At 41.7% G+C, this 17,718-nt stretch overlaps 1 protein-coding gene and 1 long non-coding RNA gene across 3 annotated transcripts in view; one reads left to right on the forward strand and one right to left on the reverse strand.

Moving 5' to 3' along the window:
* Window positions 1–5,185, forward strand: part of LOC123977666 — a 6,755-nt gene extending 1,570 nt beyond the window's left edge. The window contains exon 5 of the long non-coding RNA XR_006826735.1: window positions 5,142–5,185. This is a non-coding gene — a long non-coding RNA (uncharacterized LOC123977666). The remainder of the gene's footprint in view (window positions 1–5,141) is intronic.
* A 90-nt stretch (window positions 5,186–5,275) lies between these two features.
* Window positions 5,276–8,019, reverse strand: LOC123975089 (putative nuclease HARBI1). Of its 2 annotated transcripts, none has more exons than XM_046056255.1 (4): window positions 6,463–8,019; window positions 5,983–6,324; window positions 5,671–5,873; window positions 5,276–5,520 (listed from the first exon to the last, which is right to left on the reverse strand). In XM_046056255.1, exons 1-4 carry the CDS (start codon window positions 6,496–6,498, stop codon window positions 5,499–5,501), a joined length of 603 nt encoding a protein of 200 aa, XP_045912211.1. In that variant the 5' UTR covers window positions 6,499–8,019; the 3' UTR covers window positions 5,276–5,498. The 2 variants fall into 2 exon arrangements, with proteins under 2 accessions (XP_045912211.1, XP_045912202.1); XM_046056246.1 differs by having other exon boundaries at window positions 5,983–6,366.
* Window positions 8,020–17,718: the final 9,699 nt, after the last annotated feature.

Consider the following 17,718-nt stretch of genomic DNA (forward strand, 5'->3'; position numbering starts at 1 on the left):
TGCTTGCTGATAATTTGGTTTGGTCTGCTTGAGTTGGTGTTGCTGTCCTGAGGCTGTTGGGGACTTGTTACTGCAGAGAGCCTCAGGACCAGCTGGCTGAGGGGACTCTTCTCTGGTTTCAGCTCCTGGTATGTTAGGGCTTTGTGATGATATGTCTGGGGGTTAACTGATTTTAAGTGATTGTAAAATTTAAGTGATCTTTTCTGTATTTTTAGTAGGAGGGGGTATTCGCCGAGCTCTGCTCTGCACAGGTTATTTGGTGTCTTTCTCTGCACCTGCAGGATGCTCTTACAGAACTCAGTATGGAAAGATGCTTTGATTGTTTTGTCCCATTTGTCAAATTCTTTAAGTTTTGGCCCCCAGATTTCGCTACCATAAAGAATTATTGGTTCTAGTACAAATTGGAACATTTTAAGCCAGATTTCAATTGGAATATATGTTTTAATGTTTCTTTTTATTGCATAGAAAGCTCTCCTTGCTTTGTCCCTCAGATCTTTCACGGCCATGTTGAAGTTCCCTGTGAATGTAATGTTAAGGCCAAGGTAACTGTAGTGTTTTGTGTGTTGTAATTTAGTGTCTAAATAGAAATTGTGTGTAACCTGATTTCTGTATTGTTTCTGAAAGATCATTATCTTAGTCTTTGCTGTGTTTACTGTCAGGGCCCAGGTCTGACAGAATCTCTGAAGGAGGTTAAGGTGCTGCTGCAAACCTTCTTTAGTAGGTGAAAGCAACACTAAGTCATCTGCATACAGCAGACCTCTGATCTCTGTGTCGTTCAGGAGGAGGCCAGGTGCCGTGGAACTCTCTAATTGGTTTGCTAATTCATTGATATATAGATTGAAGAGAACTGGACTGAGATTGCATCCCTGCCTGTTTATTTCCAATCTTTATGGCACATTCACTTTTTGAATACATGTTCTTAATCAAATCATGTGTTTTCCCTCCAATGCCACTTTCAAGTAGCCTATAGAAAAGGCCCTCGTGCCAGATGGAATCAAAGGCTTTTTGGAAGTCAACAAAACAGACATATACCTTTCTTTTCTTAATGTTTAATTCTTGATCAATTAGTGTCTGGAGGGTAAATATATGGTCCGTTGTGCTGCAATTTGGCAAAAAAACAATTTGGCATTTATGCAGAATATTGTGGTTATCAACAAAGTTGACAAGTCGTTTATTAATGATGTTGCAGAATATTTTTCACAGGTTACTGGATACACACATTCCTCTGTAGTTATTTGGGTCATATTTATCTCCGGATTTATGAATTGGAGTTATTAAACCTTTGTTCCAGATGTCTGGAAAAGTTCCAGTTGCTAGAATAGTATTGAATAGTTTTAGTATAGCCAATCTGATTTTATGGTCTGAGTATTTGATCATTTCGTTGAGAATTCCATCAATACCACATGACTTCTGTTAATTCTTGTTCTGTTACAGGGTAATCTAGAGGGTTTTGGTTGTTTTTTATCACCGCCTCCAGAGTTTTCCATTTCGTGAATATCTTGTGCTGATCATCATTTTTTGTAATATTACTGTATAATTCACTAAAGTGATTAATCCAAGTATATCCATCTTGGATCGCCAATTCATCCTGCTGGGTTTTGTTTAGGTTGTTCCATTTCTCCCAGAACTGGTTGAACTAAGGATTCCCCAATTTCACAGAGCTGGTTATTGCTGTGTTGTTCTTTCTTAGTTTTTAGGGTGTACTTGTTTGTTTCAGAGTGGCCTCATATTGACAGCATAAGTTGTGGTTATCTGGTCCCTATGATAAGTTTTCCTTAGGTTTTTGCATTCAGTGTCAAACCATATGTTATTGTTCATTTGTTGAGGTTTTGGTTTGGAGGCTTTCAAATTAGACAATGAAGCCAAATGATGAAATATTGAGTTGATTTTGTTCACAGCAGAATTTACACCAGAATTATTCTGGGGAAATGTTTCAGTTAGAAATAAATGAGTTAAATCATGTATGTTTTGATTTTCCAGTGCCTTTTGGTATGCCACCATGCAGTCTGGGGTCCATCTGTATGGGTATGTGCTGTTAAACAGTTCACAGGCACTAGGGGCCCCAGACTTAGACTGAGCCCTTTTCTGATAGATAGTGATTTTGCTGTGGTCTGAGAGGGGTGTGAGGGGGCTGACTGTGAAAGCTCTAAGAGACATTGGATCTAGATCTGAATGAAATAATCTACCGTACTACTGCCAAGAGCTGAGCTGTAAGTGTAGCGACCCAGAGAGTCCCCTCGTAGCCTGCCGTTAACTATGTACAGACCCAGCATACGGCAGAGCTGTAAAAGCTACATACCGCTTGTATTAGTAAGCTTGTCAAAGCTCTTTCTAGCAGGACATTCAGGGAGGGGGAAGCAGGTGCTTCCAGGTAAGTGTTTGTCTCCTTGGGTGTTCATAGTGTCAGCTCTTTCCCCTGTTCAAGCGTTCAAGTCTCCACAGAGTAATACATTTCCCATGGTTTTATAATGGTTAACGTCCTCCTCAAGAATAGAGAAAATATCTGGGTTGTAGTAGGGGGATTCTGGTGGAGGTATATAGATGGCACACATGTAGACGTTGCTCAGCACAAATCATCTGTTTGTTAATTTTCAACAATATATAAGATTCTTCTTTTTTAAAAACTGTGATGGACTGGGTCAGTTCTGATTTACACCATATAATCATGCCTCCTGAATCTCTGCCTTGGGTTACTGTGGGATTTTTTGTTGATGGTATAATAATCTCAGTGTAGCCGTGAGGACGACCAGTGGAAACATCTTCTGCACCATGTCTCCTGTAAAACTATGATGTCAGAATCTTTTAACTCTCTATTAAAATCTGGATTTCTGCTCTTTAAACCAAAAGCTGATGATCTCAGACCTTGAATGTTCCAACATGTTATTGTAAAGTGTAATTTGTTCAAAAATTAGACAAACACCTTAAAAAAACAAATAATAGTAAACTAGATATTAAAAAATACTAGTAATCAAAAATGGGGGAAAAAAAGAAAAATTGTAAAAAGAGGAAAATAGTGTTGTAGGTAAATGAATAAAATATTAAACTTTGAGTGACATTTTAGAGTGTATCATGTGTGAAATACTGTTAAGAATTGTCCTTATATTACTATTTGTTTAAAATGATATCCAACGTGCTAAATTGTGAATTATTGTGATGTCTCTAAGAGGTCTCTGCTCTTGCACCATGTAGCTATATGAGGCGAGAGCAGAGCAGGTTTAGAATGTGTAATAATTTATGTCTTTGAGTTCACCAGAGGGGGGCGGGGCTGTGGCTGTGGCTCTTCTCACCGCTGCAGCATAATTCAGTCCAATAGGCTGCTGCTCCTGTAGTGTTGGTTCTGCCGTTGGGATGAGGTGGGGGTATAGGACCTCCAGGCTGGGGGGCTCTCTGGCTGGATATCAGTGGCCAGTGTTGTGTTGGCTGTGGGTTGGGATGTTGGTGATGCGGTGGGTTTGGTGGCCTGGCCATCCTCCAGGAGCTTTCCATTACAGTCCATGAGGAGGATAATGTCAGCCCTTCTGCCTGTGTGTTTGTTCAGACTCAGCTGTCGGGTCTGGATGTGGAGCTGTGGTGGTGGTTTCAGGTCTGGATCTCCTAGCTGGAGGCTGGCTAGAGGCCGGGCCTTGGACAGGTGCAGGGGTGTGACTGGCGTCTTGGCTTGGGATGTTTGTATGGAGGCAGCTGGTTGGTACGGGGGGGGGATTACTAGCTGTGTCTCAATTCAGGGACCGCATCCTTCGAAGGCTGCATTTGAAGACCGAATACGTCACAGTCGATGCGACTAGGCTGTTCCATTTAGAAGGCTCCTTCAACTACAGCCTTCTTTTCGTCCGTTTGGAGGATCCAACAGCTGGATCCTTCGCAGCCCCAGGTATCCCGACATTCATTGCGCACCATTTGATTGTCCCAGTGTATAATGGCGTCGGCTGTGGTTGTGGAGTTGAGCCCCCCGGATTTTACCTATAAATGTAAGTATTGGATTTCAACTCACTTCAAAAGCCAACTACACAAATGTAAAAATAACGAGGCATAAAAGCGCAATGTGTCATTTAAAGAATAGTTTTGTGGAAGAAGTTAACGTGAGTTAAGTGATAGCCAGTAACTGGCGAGCTAACGTTACCTGAGGTTATTGATGTGCTAACATTAACGTTAAGTTAAACTCGGCTGGGCAAGTTACAACCTAAAAAATAAAGCCTTTTACGTTTTCACTTAAAATCGAAGAGGTTCAGAGTCAGACCTGCGTCTTACCGAGATTGTAGCGATATTATACATCACTTATACTTAATATTATGTACATGAAAATAACATTACCACGTAACATTAGTAACGATTACAAAAACCTTGGGATATAGTACACGGTTAATGTAACTAGGTTATTTTGCGATTTATGCTGCTTACTGTTTGGTGGTGTGAAGCAAAAAACTTACTTGAACATGTCGTTTTGTTTTAGGGAGCGAGGAGCAAACTGCCCTCTTCATTAAATTGAGTGGGGAGAGTGACCACCTCTTCACCGGGGCAAAGTTTTCTGCCAACGTGGCTTGGAGGTAATTAAAGTATCAATAGCCCTTTTGTAATATCTGCATTTAATCATCGTGTACTTAAAGTTACAGATAAATGAGCCCCCATCCTATTCAAAGCCTTTAACAATACGAAAACCAGTAGATGGGGCAGCCCTTTGTTGTGTTTTTGTGTCTCTGTCCTGCCCTGTCACCTTTTCCAGTCTTCACAAAATTACCATTTCTTTTGTTTCTCTGTGATTAGGACAATTTTGGAGAAAATGGGCCTGTGGGGGAAGGTGACTTCCCTCCAAGCAAAAAAAAAAAAGTGGGACAATTTAAAAAAAAAAATAAAAAAAATACAAAGTATGTATGTGTGATTTGAAACTTATATATTCTGTATACATTTTTTTAAAAATAATTTTTGTATAAATTGTTCACTGTGTAGCATAAAGGGAACTACAAACTGCATTCATCCAGCCATGCACGTTAATAAACACAGTTGCTGAAATTTGTATTTCTGCTGTTGTTATTTACAATGATTGATTTCCTGTGCCTTAGGATTGCAAGTGTCCAGGGTCAGGAGAGGGTGTAGGGGGAAAGCCCACTGCTGCAACTTGGCCCTGGTTTGTCCTCATGGATGAGGTGTTGGGACAGAGGCATTCCACCACCCCACCTGTCGTAATTGCTTCTATCGAGGAGGAGGAGGGACAGGCTGTTCTCTCTACTAGAGAGACTTGCAGAAAAATAAATCCTTAAATAATAAGGGGTTTTATTTTATTTTCTGTGGTCTTTATAACTATTAGTATTTACAACTATTTACAACAATTATTCCACTGAGCAGGGAGACCCTGGTGATGCTGCTGGACCTGGATGGGCTACCACAATAAAGACCCTGGTCAGCAGGACATCATCTGGGGTGGTCTCCAGAGTGTGTAGCAGGTGTGGATGCATCTCTCCACTGTCCACTGCATTGTCCATCAGTGGGTTTGCAGGGCTGGTTCAATCGATAGCTGCCATTTCACTAAGAAGTTTTAGTAAGAGGCAAGAATAATAAGCTGCGCACATAAAATACTAATTCACAATCTTATTTTGACAAAATAAATCTCTACAAAATATTTCAACAGGCAAAATTGTTAGGATATGAATAGGAATTTACCGATCTTTTACTTGCCTGTTAAAAATATTGGTGGTCAGGGGACACCTCCTCCAGGGCAGACACCTCTGCAGACAGCTGGTCACGCAAGGGAGCACCACTGTCTCCAAACCGTTCTCCCCCTCATCCTCTGCCTCGTCCTCCTCAGGCTCATCCTCTGGGGCCACAATGTCACCAGCCACAAGGCAGATGTTGTGGAGGATGGCACATGTGGTTATGACCTGAAATGGTTAAAAATATATTTCAGTCTAAAAAAAAATTTTTTTTATGGTTTTTGATGAATCAGTCTGTTGATTTACTCATTAGTATAATTTAAAAAAAAATACTCACGTGAGGTACAAAGGTGTGGTGCACCTCCAGCGCTTGCAGGAAGATTGCCCGGAACCTGGTCTTCATCATCGCAAAAGCACACTCTATAATGGAGCGTGCCCTGAAGTGATGGCTGTTGAAGCGCTGGGCTCCCACACCTTGTATTGGCCTCTTGTAGGGAGTGATGAGGAGGAGTGGGTGTTGGAGGCGCAGCGTACCTGTGCCTCCAAGGATGAAATGCCCTGGAGGAGGGTAGAGTGAACTCCTGTACAGTGGGCTGTAGTGGAGCACTCTGGAGTCGTGGACCGACCCAGGGCAGCCCACGTAGGTGTCAATGAAGTGGCCCTGATGGTCACAGACAGCCTGCAGGATGATGGATGAAAAGAGTTTCCTGTTCCTGTAGCACTGACCATCAGGGCATTACTGTTAGCTTTAGGAAGCCTATAGTGCCTAAATACATATAAAATGTAACGTTTCTTAGTTACTTTCCCTCGTATTTACCTGGCCAGGCTCCTCTCTCAGCCTGAGATACATCATGTACCTCTAGTTCCTCTATTAAGAGGTAAAATATCAAAATTAAAATATTCGTCTCCATGCCGATGGACCGCAGCTGTGAAGGTTGCTAGGTGAGAGGAGCGGCGCTTCCCCACGCATGGGTAAGGGTGGGGTCAGTTGATGACGCAATAGACAGTCCTCCGTAGAGTCCTCGAGGAAAGGGCTGTGTTGTCCTTCAGCAGGTGTAATGGGAGTTTGGCTGGATGTGGTCTGGATCTGAGAGGCGGGCACAAGGGGTTGTGTGGAGTTCAGTCTGGCTTGTAGACTGAGCCTGTCCCTGTCTTGTAGCTCTTCTCTCAGAGTAGCCAACTCAGTTCTGCAGTTGTCCCTGTCCTGCCTAAGTTCCTTCACCTCCTCACTGAGATGATCCAGCTGTCTTCTCTGACGAGTTAGTTCTTGTTGAAACTCTCTCAGCTGTGAGTTGACACTGTCCTCTTCTTTCTTGGCCTGGAAGTCACTGACAGTAGGAGAGGAAGGCTGCTGTTGGTCCAGCTGCTCTCTGATCTGTACCAGTTCTATTTCCATCTGGGAGAAGTGCGCTCTCATGATGTCAGAGTGCTGTAGCAGGAGAGGATCAGTGTCAGCATCAGCAGTCTGTCTGTATGGAGCAGGGACAGAACAGGAAGGTTTGACTCCCAGGGTTGGAGCGATGCTTGTGAGGACCTCCTTCTCAGCTCCGTCTCATAGCAGGAAAGTCAAGCTCAAATTGTCTCAGGTCGCCTTGTATCATGGCAGTTCCATTTTTGAACAGGTTTACTGTTATTCTGGTGGTGTCAGAGTCATTTTCTTCCAGTACACTTATTTTCCATCCATTACAAATGCCTGCTCTCTTTATTGCTGGGTAATGAGAGCTGAACACATTCAGCCAGGCACATGGTTCATCCGTCCAGAAGATTAAATTGCAGGATCTTCCATCTTTGTAGTGGTCCAGGAACAGGATTTCTGGTCTTTCTCAAAGTAATGTTTGTTTATATTTTCCCCCCCTTGCAGTTTTGCTTTTGATAGCTGGGGGGGGGGGGTAGTCAATGGTTTCAGAGTGTGGAGACATCATGAAACAGGTGTTGATCTTCAAGCTTCTGTGTTTAAAACAGCACTACTGCTGTTTGATGCCGTTGCTAGGTAACCACAGTCCAGTGTTAGCTTGTTAGCTATTAGCTTGAGTGTTTCAGTTGGGACTTATTTTATGGTAATAAATGCAAAAACTTACTGATTTCAGTGTCCAGTAGTTTGCTGTAACTTGCTTGAGTCCCTCTATCCTCTTCTTGTTTGTTTCTCTTCAGTTTGATGCTCTGTTTCTGAGCTCTGTTTTCTGAGCTCCTTCTTCAAACTGTATCTCTTTTCCTTCTTTCTCTTTCTTTCTCCTTCTTTTCCCTCTTTTTCTCTCCTCTGGCATATTGTGGTCACTTCTTTTGCATTTTCCTCATAGAAAGTCGGTGTTTATCCAATTTCTGGACCGAAAACAAGCGTTTTGTTTAGCAGCAAGTCTTAAACATGATCGCTCGCTTGCTCCCGTTCATCGCAGCTCCGTCTGACAGGGGAACAGCTGCTCTAGAGTGACGTCAAAGTCACATCAATTCTGACCTGAGTGTCCAGTCTCGGGTCGCATATAAAAAAGATACGATCTGTATCGGATTTGGACCACATATGAAAGTGGCCCAAATCCAAACTGGAAAAGATCAGATTCCATGTGACTTGGCCTGTTCACACCGTCATAAAATGATCAGATTTGAGTCACACATGAGCAAAATTTGGGTAACTTTGGCCTGCAGTCTGAACGGAGCCTACATCTGCTGTTCTGTGTCGAGCTTAGTTTCCTGTCTGCATTGATTACCCTAATGTGTCACACCAGTTGTTAATCACCCTGCCTGTGTGTTGTTGTGTGTCAGTATATAGACCCATCATTTCTGTTCAGTATCTGTGCAATTGTCGTTATATGTTGAGCGTCCCTGCTTGTTCCGTTTGTTTAAATGATTGAATTAACCTGCTGGATATTTGGACACATTTGGATTTGTTTTTTCATTTTGGATAATAACGTTGTTTAGACTTTTTCATGCTACACACACAGAACTTAACATATAATTAAGTGTATATTAAAATATGGTAAAATAAAACATAGTATACATATACAGTTATTTATATAAATATATATATAGACATGTATAGACCCTGAACATTCTGCAGTGCATTTTTTGAATTTGCATCTGGGGTGAATGTAAACGGCATCAACATGAAAAATGGTTTCATCTTCACATTAAAAAGGCTGACATTTGGGAAACAGAGTTTACCTGTGTTGAGCACAGGATCATGGGAGTTGTTGTTTTCACCACCATTACCTTCATTGTAGTGAGCTTCTCCCAGTTCAGGAGGTTTTTACTAGAGGCAAGGAACTCAGCTTGTTTCTCTGATAAATTAAGATCCAGACATCACATGACTAAAAACCCTTTATCTGGTTAAAATATATAGTTAAAAATGATAAGTCATTTGTTGTTTAAAGCTGGGTCATGGGCGGATCTCACACATCGGTAATGGCTAAAAGGTTTAGGTCACACAATTGAACAAATTTATCAGTCAAATCAGCCCCGGCACCAGGATGAAGTGACTGAGGGAGCAGTAAAAATGGTGAGGGTGGGAATTCTTTTTTTATTGTAAAACAATAGGTTATCATTCATGCCAATTTTTGCATTTGTTTTCATCCTGCGGGTGGCGCATTCTCTCAATTTGCGGAGGGTGCTGCTGTTTCTGATCCGTCATTTAGGCCAGTGGCACGCTGTGCCCAAATGACTTGGAACTCCAAGTCACTCCTGAGCATCTCCGCGCAATCCAACACACTTTTCACAACCTTCATTCCAGTGTAGAGATCCGTTTTTTTATCCTGTAACACTTTGTTAGGAGGATCAAGGAGGGCGAGGATTCTGTGGACCATAACCGCAGTAAACCTGAAGTGGGTGTCATTGATTGCTTTTAGGAGCCCTGCTGCCTCTACTTTCAGTTTGGTGAACCGAAGGCCACTTCTGTCAATCTCTGCGAGGAACTGACATGATAGCCAGGTGACTTTTCAGACGTTCTCCCGTGTAAACTGCAGTCAGTTGCTTTTTTCAGAAATTGGTAAAGCATGTCACACAAATCGAAAAAGGCTTGTAGTGCATTCTTAGCTGACATGGCGTGGATAATTGGAATATTTTCTGTACACACCCTTGTTTCCCTGACATTATGCTTGCATCATCATAGCATTGGCTGAGGATTTTTTATGTGCTGAGGCCTGCTTTTGTCAGCTTAGAAAGGTGCTGCAAAATGCACCATCGGCAACCACTGAATATTCCAGCCACTCCCTTCCATTAAACCAGCTTCTGTTAAATGAGCATTTTTGGGAATTAAACATCTGAGTAGGGTAGGATTGTAGTTGCACCTGGGCTGGCTCCTCTGTCCCAAGATCGACAGGAGCAGTCAGAACTGGCGGGACCTCTGGGCCCATTATGACCTTGCTTACCACTGGGGTAACACCCTCGGCTGGTGGAGCTGGCAGATTAAGTTTGGGCTCTGCAATGTCTTTGCTGCTGCTGGGACTACTGGCCTCAGCTGGAGTTGGTACAATATTTTTCTTCTTTTTTGTTTTTACAAAGCCACTTTCTGATATCCATCCTAACTGCTTTTTGGCTAGCTTTTACATCAGCATGAATATGTGGATTACATTTTACATAAAACCTCATTTAGTGAAATTTATGTTTTTTTTGAGCTGTAAACACACCACCTAAGATTAGAGCGGTATCCCTGGTCACCCACAGTAAACAAATGGAGGGAGCGGGCGTGTCCAATACGCTGGAGGCGGCTTAGCTTCCCTAAAATCATATCCTTCCACTCAAAGATAAAACACACTGCTCAAAAAAATAAGGCAACACTTAATCATCACAGTATAACATAAAGAGCCTGCCTGATTTTCCCCAATCTGTTTCACCTTCTCACGCCCTGCCTGTTTATATTGCCTTCTATTGGTTCAGTCCTAGTCCTATCAATCAATCAAACTTTATTTCTAAAGCACATTTAAAACAACCAATTTGACCAAAGTGCTGTACATTGAAATGAAACAATAAATAGACAAACTACAACACCAGACAAATACAACATACAGTTCTCATGCCAGATTAAAAGCCTAGGAATAAAAATGTGTTTTAAGTCGCGATTTAAAAACCATAAGGCTTGGTGCCAGTCTGACATGAAGAGGCAATTCATTCCACAGTCTCGGGGCTGCGACTGAGAGAGCTTGATCTCCCCGTCTCTTGAGCCGTGTTTTAGGGACAACAAGAAGAGATTGAATCGCAGACCTTAATGAGCTTGAAGGAGCATGTGGCTTCAACAGATCAGTGATATAGACTGGAGCTAGACCATGAAGGGTTTTAAAAACAAACAATAGAATCTTAAAATCAATCCTATAATTAACTGGGAGCCAGTGAAGAGAGGCAAGAACAGGGGTGATGTGATCTCGCTTACAAGTAAGGAGTAAGGAGACGAGCGGCAGCATTTTGAACCAGTTGTAGTCGAGAGGGAGGCCTGACTAACACCTATATACAGAGCATTACAATAGTCAAGGCGTGTTGTGACAAATGCATGTATAACCCTCAAAGTCTGTGAGGGCTAAAAAGGGTTTAAGCTTAGTAAGAAGCCTAAGTTAAAAAACTTGCTTTCACAACAGAATTGATCTGCTTCTCCATTTTAAAATCACTATCCATTTTTACTCCAAGGTTTGTTACAACAGACTTAACACAAGGTTGCAAAGTGCCCAGGTCTATTTGTGAGACATCAGAGGTGCCACAGTTTTATTCTCGTTAAAGTTTAAAAAATTTAAGGCCATCCAGGCTTTAATATCATTAAAACTGTCAACCAATCTTGTTAAAGAACTACCATCATTTCTTTTGATGGGCAGGTAGATTTGCAAATCATCTGCATAGAGATGGAGGCTGATGTTATGTCTTTAAGATAGATCCAAGGGGAAGCAAATGGAGTGAAAAAAGAATTGGCCTGAGAATTGAACCCTGGAGAACTCCACATGTGAGGGACACAGAAGGTGAGACAGAGCTACCAAATCTGACTCTAAAATCTGTCTGACAAGTATGACCTAAACCAAGGCAGTGCCCTTAATCCCACACCATACTCAAGACGAGAAATAAGGATGCTGTGGTCAACTGTGTCAAATGCTGCTGTAAGATCTAAAAGCATAAGAATAGCATAATCTCCAGAGTCAGTTGAGCTTAAAAAAATCATTAAAAACTCTTAAAAGTGCGGATTCAGTGCTATGAAATGTCTTAAAACCGGATTGGAACACCTCAAGAACACCATGTGTATCTAAAAAGGACTGCAACTGTAAAAGAACTGCCTTCTCTAAAATCTTCGAGACAAAAGGGAGTTTAGAGATAGGGCGATAGTTTGAAAGTGCAGATGTGTCCAAATTTGTTTTTTTGATGAGTGGCTGCACCACTGCTTGATTAAAATAGGCTGGTACAGAACCTGAAGTAAGGCTGCTATTTATAATTTCTTGGATGTTAGGTCCAATAGTGTAAAAAGGCGAGGTGAGACAATATCAGTTGGACAAACTGAGGGTTTCAAATGCGTAACAATATTTTTGAGAGTAGAGATGGATAAAGACTCAAATCGGTTGAAAACAGCTGCACACTCTATGGAAATGAAGGGGTCAAAAGCAGGAACTGAGATGCTTGCTCTAATTGAGGCAATCTTATCCACAAAAAAATGGAGAAATTTTTCACAGGCCTCAGAGGATTCTACATGATAGACGGATTGGGGAGTATTAAGAACAGAGTGAATTGTTTTAAAAAGAACATGAGGTTTGTGGCAATTATTTGAAATAAAATCTGAGAGATACTTGGTCTTCTCAGCTTTAACAGTTCTCTGATAATTGTGCAAAATTTCTCTAAGAATGTCATAAGAAACCTGCAGATCTTTTTTCCCCATTTGCGCTCAGCTTTCCTACACTGTTGTCTAGCAGCCCGAGTTGAGTCATTTATCCAAGGTTCAGATTTGGGTTTTGAACACATAGATTTAAATGGGGCAATGGTGTCAAGAATGTTGCAACAAGTAGATAAAAAGAGATTAACTAAGCAGAGCCCATAGCTTCCCTAGCAATATTAAAAGCACCAGAGAACTGCGCAGCAGTGGTGGGTTTGATCATCCTACAGATATGAGGTGGAGCGTATTGCTTAACGGTTCAATAGGGAAGAGAAACATCAAATAAAACAGGCGCGTCATCAGAGAAGACAGCTTCATATGTCTACATTACAAATAGGTACACCATATGACAGAACAAGGTCTAATGTGTGACCATGGACCTATGTCGGACCAGAAACAAACTGTAAGGTTAAAAGCATCAATAAGATTTAAAAAGTCTTTTGCCAGCGGATTTGTAGGACAACATACATGAATATTCATATCACCTACAATTAAAATCCAGTCATATTTCGGCATGATTTCAGACAGAAAATCAGAGAAGTCACTGATAAAATCCTTATAATATTTAGGAGGTCGATATATAACTGCACATAGTACCGGCTGAGATTGACCCAACACGAACATGGTTAGTTCAAAACTTCAGAAGGAGACCAATGACAGCTGTCTGCAGTTGTACTTTTTCTTGAAGATAGTAGCAAGTCCACCTCCTCGACCAGTAGTCCTTGGAGAGTTAAAATAAGAGCAATCAGCCGGTAAAAGTTCAGAAAAAGCACTCGACTCACCAACATTCAGTCAGGTTTCAGTCACAAATAAGAAATCCAAATCATGAGAGGTAAAGAAGTCATTCAGGATGAAGGTCTCATTTGCTAGTAAGTTTTAATTCGCTAGCGATTGACCAAGGCAGCTCTGACAGGAGCGGCCTGTGTTGCCGGACTGGCCGTCTGAGGTATTCGACTCAGCGGCCGAAGATATCCGTGGTTGACGTCACCTCTGCGGGGTCGAGGTGAACATCGGCGAGGAAGCTGGGCCTCCACATCCATGCCGACAACAGGTACCAGCCAGGTGTCAGCAGGGTCCAGGGCTCGCCAGGAAACATTGCGACAATAAATTGATCCGCACTCTGCCAAGAAGCCACGGGGAGTCCGACCCGATCCAGGATAGAACGCCAGATATGCTTTAAGCTTCACCAGCTGTCCGCTGCGTTTCCGTCCGCCGCTTGGAGTGACTTCTCTGGGGAAGTGACGGCGGATTGTACAGGAGGTGAGCAGGTCTCTCTGACAGCAGAGGAGGGAGAAAAGTTTTCTGTCCACCCTGATCATATTTGATCAATGTTCCCACAGAGAATCGGAGATCAAGCAGCGTTTGGCGATCGTAGACCAGCAGAGAGTCAATATTTTTAACAGTCACTGGCGACATATTCAGTCAACCAAAACATCTCCTAGTGTGTGTGTGGTTGTTGGAGGTTGAAGGCAGGCCCAGCTGAGGAGAAGCGATTTTGGCATAACATTGGTGGTCCTGTTGTGGCTGCATGGTGTAGCTGATGGTGTGGGAGACACTGGCACCAAAAACTGAGAAAAACACGTTAGCGTGAAATCCAAAAAAGGTAAAAGAGAGCACTTAAAACACTGCCGGTTTCGGCAGACAGTATGTAACCACGAGTGACAGAAACAATCTGGCGCTAACTGTCAAAAGCTCTGTGGTGTTTCAGCAGAAACTTCATGAGAGGATTGCCGGTGAGCCAGGTTTCCAGAGAAAGCTATGCCCACACACATAAACACATACCAGACCAGAAATGTGGAAAACACAGGACACTGAAATGTAACAGGAGTCATGGACTGTCCTGTATAGACAAAATATTGTATTTACAAAATTGTGCAGACCTTCAAATTTACAATTCAAATCTTTCAGAAGATGTGCTACAGTAAAATGCACTCACAAAAGTTCCTAGATGTCTCTTGCAAAACAGCCCAAGATACATTGGTTCTAACTAAGGTCCCAACATTGACTATTTATGTTCCTGTTCCTATTTCTCGTCTTTGTACGGATTAAACAAATGAGATGTAACTGTTAATAAGTAAGCTTCAGAGGTGCTGGTTGGTGGTTTTTGAACAGAGCCAGGCTACCTGCTACCTCAGAAATGTTAAGGGAACACTTAAATCACATCAGATTTTGATGAACGGTGTACTTCAAAATCTTTACTGAACATTGTAAGCATTTGTTGAGAAATATTACATTACAATGGTAACTGGAAAACAAAATCACCAACCGTTTCAGGGCTGGATTCAAAATTACACTGAAAATTTAAATCACAGGCTAATCTAAATTGCGTGACTTTCATCACCAACTCCATAATATGACTCACGTCTGTCACCTGTGCTCAGTGTGAACCCGTTATCTGGGAAGAGAATGGGCCAAGGGTGGTGCTTGCTGGAGATGCCAATCAAGCAACTGTGAGCACAGATCCTACTAGAGGATGTTGGTCCCTCATGCCACCAAAACAAGTTACATTGATTCACTATGGCTTATGTTGCCTAACTGGACAGATTGATATCCCTGAAGTTCAATTGACACAATGTTATACTTTGGTGATTTTTTTCTGAGCAGTGTATTTACTTAATTTGAATTGTTGGATTGGTTGAATTTGCATTAATTCTTGTGACCAAATGATTGCAGATTTCCAGAGCTATTAGTGACAGGTGTGGATCTAGAGAAATATTCATGGGTTGGCAAGGGGGTGGCATGGAGAAATATATGCTAATGTTAATTACAAACAATCATACATAGAAATATCTAAAAGAGGCATTAGACATCTTTTTATTTCCAAATTAGTTTATTTCCTAAGTACCTACACAAAGACAACAATCACCGATTGTTACTCTGTGAAACATATATTCGGTGTTTATCCAGTAATGCTGATTAAACAGCAAAAGTCCTATTTCTCTTTTTGAGAGCAGATTCTCAACTAAGCTTTCAATGAACTGTCACTGCATTGCTGACTAATGTGGGCTTTTTGTTTGGGCTTGAAGCAAGTGATTTCGTGGCAAGGCATTTTTTAGCCACCCTGGTAGATCGGCCTGATGGACTGATGAATTTCATTGTCTTCATCAATGCAGTATACTATAACATACTGACTGACAGAAAACTGAAAACTGAATTGTTCTGCTTCTGTCTTCCTCAGCTTTCTTCTAGACCTAATAAAGAACATTATATGGATGCCTGCTTTGGGAAAGACAGAAGGAGGAAAAGAATGAGCCATATATGATATAACACAGACACTAGGATGAAAGATTGGAGGAAGTGAAAAACAAGCCAAAACAGCAGCAGCGGCAGTATAGCTGTGTTCCGGCTCGCCTTCCTCCACTCTCTCACACTAACACACATAAATCACAGGGAGGACTGTCCTTGCATGATAGAGCCAAATTATTATGGCTAAACACACAAGAATACAGGATGATTAAAGTGTCTGGAGCCTTCTATGAGGAGACGGAGACATGATTTATTACCTTCCAGACAGCAGCAGACTGAAATGTAAAAAAGACTCAGAGTTTTGCCTGGTGACTTCCTGAGTGTTTCAATGAAAACACAGTACAGTAGGTGGACAGTTGTGAGGACAGCCGCTGACTATTTGTGAACACTGTTGGTATTTTAATACCATCCATGTCATCCTTCAGTCTGTCTTCCTGATTTTCTTATCTAGAGATGTGGAGAGAAGCCAAAACGGTCCTAAAGTGCTGCTGGTATGTAATAAGTACTCAAATAGAAGTTAAAGTAATCATCAAAGTAATTACTTACTTATTACTTAGTAAAGTATAGTGAGATAGACGGACTGCTTTTATTTACCTACAGATTTTACTTGTGTGGACATGACTGACTGAAAGTAAATGTGTTTCTGTAGCTGTTTGTTTGTCATGAAATGTCACATCATCTTCTCCCAATTCAGTAATTAGTAAAATATTCCTGGACAATCATCTTGTAAAGGAAACGTTCCGCATTTTGAGATATGTACAAATTTAATTTTATATTTGTCCTGTCCAAACAGAAAGTGTCTCCACTACTTTCTGTTTGTACAGCAAATATGACGTGCAGTCTGAAGACAGTTTGCTCAAAGTCGCACATTTTAAGGTGGGTCGATTTTACACTTTGATTTTGTAAGGATTAAACAAACGTGATGTGTTAATTAGTGAGCTTTAGGGACTGGTTTTACCTTTAGACAGAGCCAGGCAAGCTGTTCACCCCTATTTCCATTCTTTGCGCTAAGCTAATCGGCAGCTGGCTGTAGCCTCATGTTTAACTGACAAACTGACAATTTCTCAAAATGTCAAATTATTTAATTAGTAAGTATGATCACAAAACCACCAGGATTATTGCATCAATATTATACTCCAATAAGTACACTAATAAAACATGTTTTTGTCTACTTTGTAGACGCCAGCAGCCATACCAATGTAAACCCTGCTTCTGCTGAATGACAGAAGCTAAGCAGGTTTGGGTTTGGCCACTACCCTGGATGGGAGTTGTGCTGGGAAAACTAAGTTGCTGCTGGAAGAGGTGTTAGTGGGCTAGTAGGGAGCAGTCTTCCCTATGTATAGTATATAATAATAAGATTCCAATGGTGCAGTGATGTGGACACTGCTGTAGCAGATCCCATCCTTTGGATGAGACGTTAAACTGAGGTCCTGACTCATTGTTGTCATTAAAGATCCCATGGCACTTGTCGCAAAGAGTAGGGGGTTCCCCGGTGCCAAATTCCCAACCTGGCTTTCACCATCTGGCAATCTAATCATCCCCCATAGTAATTGGTTCAATGTTTCTCTGCCTCAAGCTGATGTGTCATGAGCGTTCTGGTGTTAAATGGCTGCCGTGCTACGCATTGGTGGTGGTTGAGGTGAGTCCCCACTTTACTATGAAGCGCTTTGAATTTCCATGATAAAGTGCTATATAAATGTAATGCATTATTATTACCATGACATACTGTATCATGGATAATATGGTAGATATAAAGAGGATGTACCAACATGTTCCAGTGTTATTATACTTCCCAAACCCAGTCCCCATTACAGACCTCACAGAGCAGATGTGAGCGAGTGACATCCACCTGGAATTGAAAACAATAAAAAGTCAAAGCATCTACGGGCATACAGTAGTGGCCAGATCATCCACAATCTCATTGACCACAGACCCACTGTACATTTGTATAAAACAGTAGCCTCAGTAAGACAGAGACAAACTTGTGAGATCCACTAAGAT

The sequence above is a fragment of the Micropterus dolomieu genome, linkage group LG01, assembly GCF_021292245.1.
Source record: "Micropterus dolomieu isolate WLL.071019.BEF.003 ecotype Adirondacks linkage group LG01, ASM2129224v1, whole genome shotgun sequence".
In the NCBI taxonomy this organism is placed as follows: domain Eukaryota; kingdom Metazoa; phylum Chordata; class Actinopteri; order Centrarchiformes; family Centrarchidae; genus Micropterus; species Micropterus dolomieu.